General features: G+C 38.2%; 1 protein-coding gene across 1 annotated transcript; it reads left to right on the top strand.

Annotated features, from left to right (window-relative positions):
- Nucleotides 1-644: 644 nt before the first annotated feature.
- Nucleotides 645-4,277, top strand: LOC311303504 (zinc-binding protein A33-like). Its single transcript, XM_084430025.1, has 6 exons — nucleotides 645-1,293; nucleotides 1,909-2,004; nucleotides 2,117-2,347; nucleotides 2,465-2,487; nucleotides 2,569-2,687; nucleotides 3,058-4,277. The coding sequence occupies exons 1-6, from the start codon at nucleotides 898-900 to the stop codon at nucleotides 3,600-3,602; spliced, it is 1,410 nt and encodes a 469-aa protein (XP_084286151.1). The 5' UTR covers nucleotides 645-897; the 3' UTR covers nucleotides 3,603-4,277.
- The last annotated feature ends 243 nt before the right edge of the window (nucleotides 4,278-4,520 follow it).

Raw genomic sequence — 4,520 nt, 5'->3', positions numbered from 1 at the left:
TACACAGTATCGAATGGCGTGCGTGTTTATGTTGAATTGCCGTAAAGCAGTTCGTGTTTCTCACTCGTTCTCGCTTCTCACGACGAGACTTCCTATTTCCAACTTACCGGGACGTTAGTCCCCATGTTGCAAGGTTGGGAACCATATGGACTTTTCCATAAGCCTCTGGAAAGTGCTAGGTACATTTGTGACACCTTGATGCATGCGATCAAATTCAAAGAAGCCCAGAGGACAAACAAAAGCTGTTTTGTGTTTATCTTCGACCTGGTAATATCTCGATTTAAGGTCCTTGACAGAGAACAATTTAGCCGAGTGCAGAGAAAGCAGAAGACCACCCGGCAAGGGAAAAGGCTTGGGTTGCTCTAAAACAAATAAGGCTTTTGACATGAAGGGTTAGAAAAGCACAAATAAAATAAAGTTAAAACTATACATCCAGTCTGTCTTCAGGAGCCAGTTGAATAAACATAGCCGTTATGTTAAGACAGTGGGCCCTATTTTAAAGATCTAAGCGCATGGTCTATAGGTAGAGTTAACATTAACAAGGTAATGAGACACAGCTGAATGTAATCAAGCATTATGGGAAATGTAGTCCATGATAAGATAGCACAAGAGTCGGGAGGTGTTTCCCCCTAGTGGAGATCATGGGCACTCCAGCAAACTACACCCTCTTACAAAACCTTCCAGGAAGTGACTAGTCTTATTATTTCTACCTTTCATTTTTACTGAAAGCTACAACGAGTCGTGAAGAACAGAGGAGGACACATTATATTAGGGTTTTTGTGTATTTTTGATTGAACCTTGATTAGATTTTGATTGTAATAGTTATTTACTCTTTAAACCAAAGTTCAGAAAGTGAAAGTAAATTGTAGATCATTGGATCTTTTACAAGACGAGGAAATGGATTCAAAATCTGTGGAAGAGCTTTCTTGTCCTGTTTGCTGTGAAATCTTCAAGACTCCTGTTCTTCTGTCCTGTAGTCACAGTTTTTGTAAAGAGTGTCTACAACAGTTCTGGAAAATTAAGGAAACTCAGGAGTGTCCTGTCTGCAGGAGAAGATCATCTAGAAATGAACCTCCAATTAATCTAGCGTTAAAAAACTTGTGTGATTCATTGATAAAGGAGGGAAATGAGAAACGTTCATCAGGATCTGAGGAGATCTGCAGTTTACACAGTGAGAAACTCAAACTCTTCTGTCAGGAGGACAAACAGCCGGTGTGTTTAGTGTGCAGAGACTCAGAGAAACACACTAATCACACATTCAGACCCATCAGTGAAGTGGTTTCATCTCACAAGGTAAGACTAATGTCTCTCATTTCATATGCTGAATACAGTGCTAAACATAGAGTATTATTATTCTACAATAGACAAGCATTTATGTTTGTTCAGACTAAATCTTTATGATTTACTACTGATATCAAATTCGGCACTAATCTTCAACCCTCTGATGTTCAAATCTTCTTGAATGTAACAACATCTGCACAAAACAACCAACAATTACATATTGAAAAAATAGAAATTTCATGGGTTATTCATATTTTTTAAATAATAATATGTGATTTAAGACACACCAAAAAGTGAATGATACAAACATACTTTCACTTTCTGTATTTGTATTTGCACAACCACAAATTTAAAACTGAATGGATATAATAATTAAGAATTGGCCATTGCATTAAAAAAAACAAAAAAAAAAAACATTTGTTTGGTGAAAACATGATTTATTGATGTTCATCCCAGATTATATAATTAAAATATATATGTTCTGCCATTTCAGGCACAAATGCTTCCTGAGAATGACCCAGTCAACATTTAATAAAATAATAATATAACAATAAAAACATCCAAACATACAATGTTTAAACCTCTTATAGCTGAATAAGTTTCACAGATTTTCATCTTAACCTGTAGGAGGAGTTTAATACAGCACTGACGTCCTTACAAAACAAGCTCAAACATGGAGAAGAAATGAAGAAAAAGTGTGACGAAAGAATTGAACACATCAAGGTGAGGATATAAAGAGTTAAATACTCAACATTCACACACAGAGTTTATTATTGACATTAGTGGAGTGTGTGTTCATACAGCGCTGACTGAAGTGAATGTGATTTGATTTCAGTCTCAAGCTGAGCACACAGAGCGTCAGATTAAAGAAGAGTTTGAGAAGCTTCATCAGTTTCTCAGAGACGAAGAAGAAGCTACAATCACTGCACTGAGAGAGGAAGAGGAGCAGAAGAAGCAGAGGATGAAGGAGAAGCTGGAGGAGATGAACACACACATCTCAGCTCTTTCACACACAATCAGAGACATGGAGGAGATGATGAAAGACAATGACGTCTCGTTTCTAAAGGTGACAAATCAATCTGGCTTCATTCTTTGTGCATAAAACAACTTGTATAGAGAGACTCACTGACACTGAGAGTGTTTGATAAGATATTAAAATGTTTTCAAACTCTATATTTTCCAGAACTTTAAGGCCTTAATGGAAAGGTGAGTGAGCTGCTCGTATCTCTTCTCTCAGTGGATCTGAACTCAAATTCACTGCAGTTCTGACTCCTGAATGTTCCTCAGAGTCCAGATCTCACAGCCGGATCCACGGATGAGTTCTGGAGCTTTGATTCATGTGTCGCGTTATCTGGGTAACCTGCAGTTCAGAGTCTGGAAGAAGATGCTGGAAACTGTCCAACACAGTGAGTCTCAGCAGATTTGACACCAGTGCAGAAGATAGTTCACATATAAACACACACAACATCAACATTTGATAGAAATATATTTAATAATCACTTGAATTTCTAAGTGAATCTAAACTGTATTTCAGAAAATCATCAGATCATACAGCGAACTCATAATGAAAAGTCTATTCCTCATGGTTTATGTATTATGATACAATAGTGTTTATTGAATACTGATATTAAACCTGAAGCCTCAATCCATTCTGACAGTAACTGAGAGACCATTGTTATGATTTATGATTTATGATCTCTTTCAACAAAAGAAACATGTTTTACATTTCTAATACATCATATCTCATCCTGTAATCTGATGTTATTCTCTTTGCAGCTCCGTTGACTCTGGATCCAAACACAGCAGCTCCTCTTCTCACACTCTCTGCTGATCTGACCAGTGTGTCGTTCAGTGATGTATATAAAATACTTCCTGATAATCCAGAGAGGTTTGACAGTTATGCATGTGTCCTGGGATCTGAGGGCTTTAACTCAGGAACACACTGCTGGGATGTGGAGGTTGGTGACAGTACAGACTGGATTCTTGGAATAACCACAGCATCAAACCAAAGGAAGGGAGTGGTTTTCTTTGAGTCTAATGTCTGGTGTGTGCTGTACACAGAGAGCGAATACGGCTCACATTCCCCAGAGCAACCCGGCACTGTCTTCACTGTTAAACAGAAGCTTCAGCGTGTGAGAGTTCAGCTGGACTATGACAGAGGAACAGTGTCATTCTCTGATCCTGTAACTAAAGACTGTCTGTGCACATTCAGGACATCCTTCACAGAGACTGTCTTTCCATTCTTATGTATTCTCTGCACATCTTCTCCTCTGAGGATCTTACCAGTTAAACTGTTTATTACAGCAGAAAATCACAGTTAAATCTGATTCTGCTTCTAGATTAATACAGTTCTGCAAATTATGCATCAATAATAACACTGTAATCAAAGGGTTTCATTGATCAATCACACTTCAATGTAAAGTTTAGAACCAAATTAACCCTTGTGTTTCCTTAAGGACATGTTTTTCTCTTTTCAGTTTTATTTTCTAATATTTTTTCCTGTGTAAATGCCAAGTGCACTAATTTTTATCTTTAACCAATCTATATGCACAAGTGTGTATTTTTATTGGAATTTTCTTATTTCATCCTCATTTCCTTTCATAAATCACTGGATACACAAAATATTTACACTCAGGACCTTAAGGACAAAAATGTCCCCATTGAAACCCATTAAAACTACTGTCACCATTACATTCATTGTCACGTTCATTGTCACTGGCATCGTCTTCTTCACTGTCACTGTCTCTGTCATCGTCATTGTCTGCGCTACAGTTCCCAGCATCCTCCTTCATCATTACCCGCACCTGCTATTCATCATCGTCATCATAATTGTCTTCAGCTGTTGTCTTCATTGTTCATCTGTGTATTTAAGTTCCCTTCATGTCCTGTGTCATCGTCGGTGATTGTTTGTGCTTGTGCATGTTATATGTGCCTCACATGCTGTTTCGTTCTTGGATTATACTACCGTTGTGTGAATAAATCTTTGTTACTCTGTACCCGTTGCCTCATCGTCCTCATTGAAGTCCCAGCGTGACAACTGCCAATTTCTTTTTATCCCAGGGCTGTTTAACTATAAAACACACACACACGCACACACACACACACACACACACACACACACACACACACACACACACACACACACACACACACACACACACACACACACACACGTTATACCCTTCACCACACACACACACACACACACACACACACACACACACACACACACACACACA

Source organism: Rutilus rutilus, assembly GCF_951802725.1.
Source record: "Rutilus rutilus genome assembly, chromosome: 14".
In the NCBI taxonomy this organism is placed as follows: domain Eukaryota; kingdom Metazoa; phylum Chordata; class Actinopteri; order Cypriniformes; family Leuciscidae; genus Rutilus; species Rutilus rutilus.
This window is presented reverse-complemented; position numbering and strand designations above follow the sequence as displayed.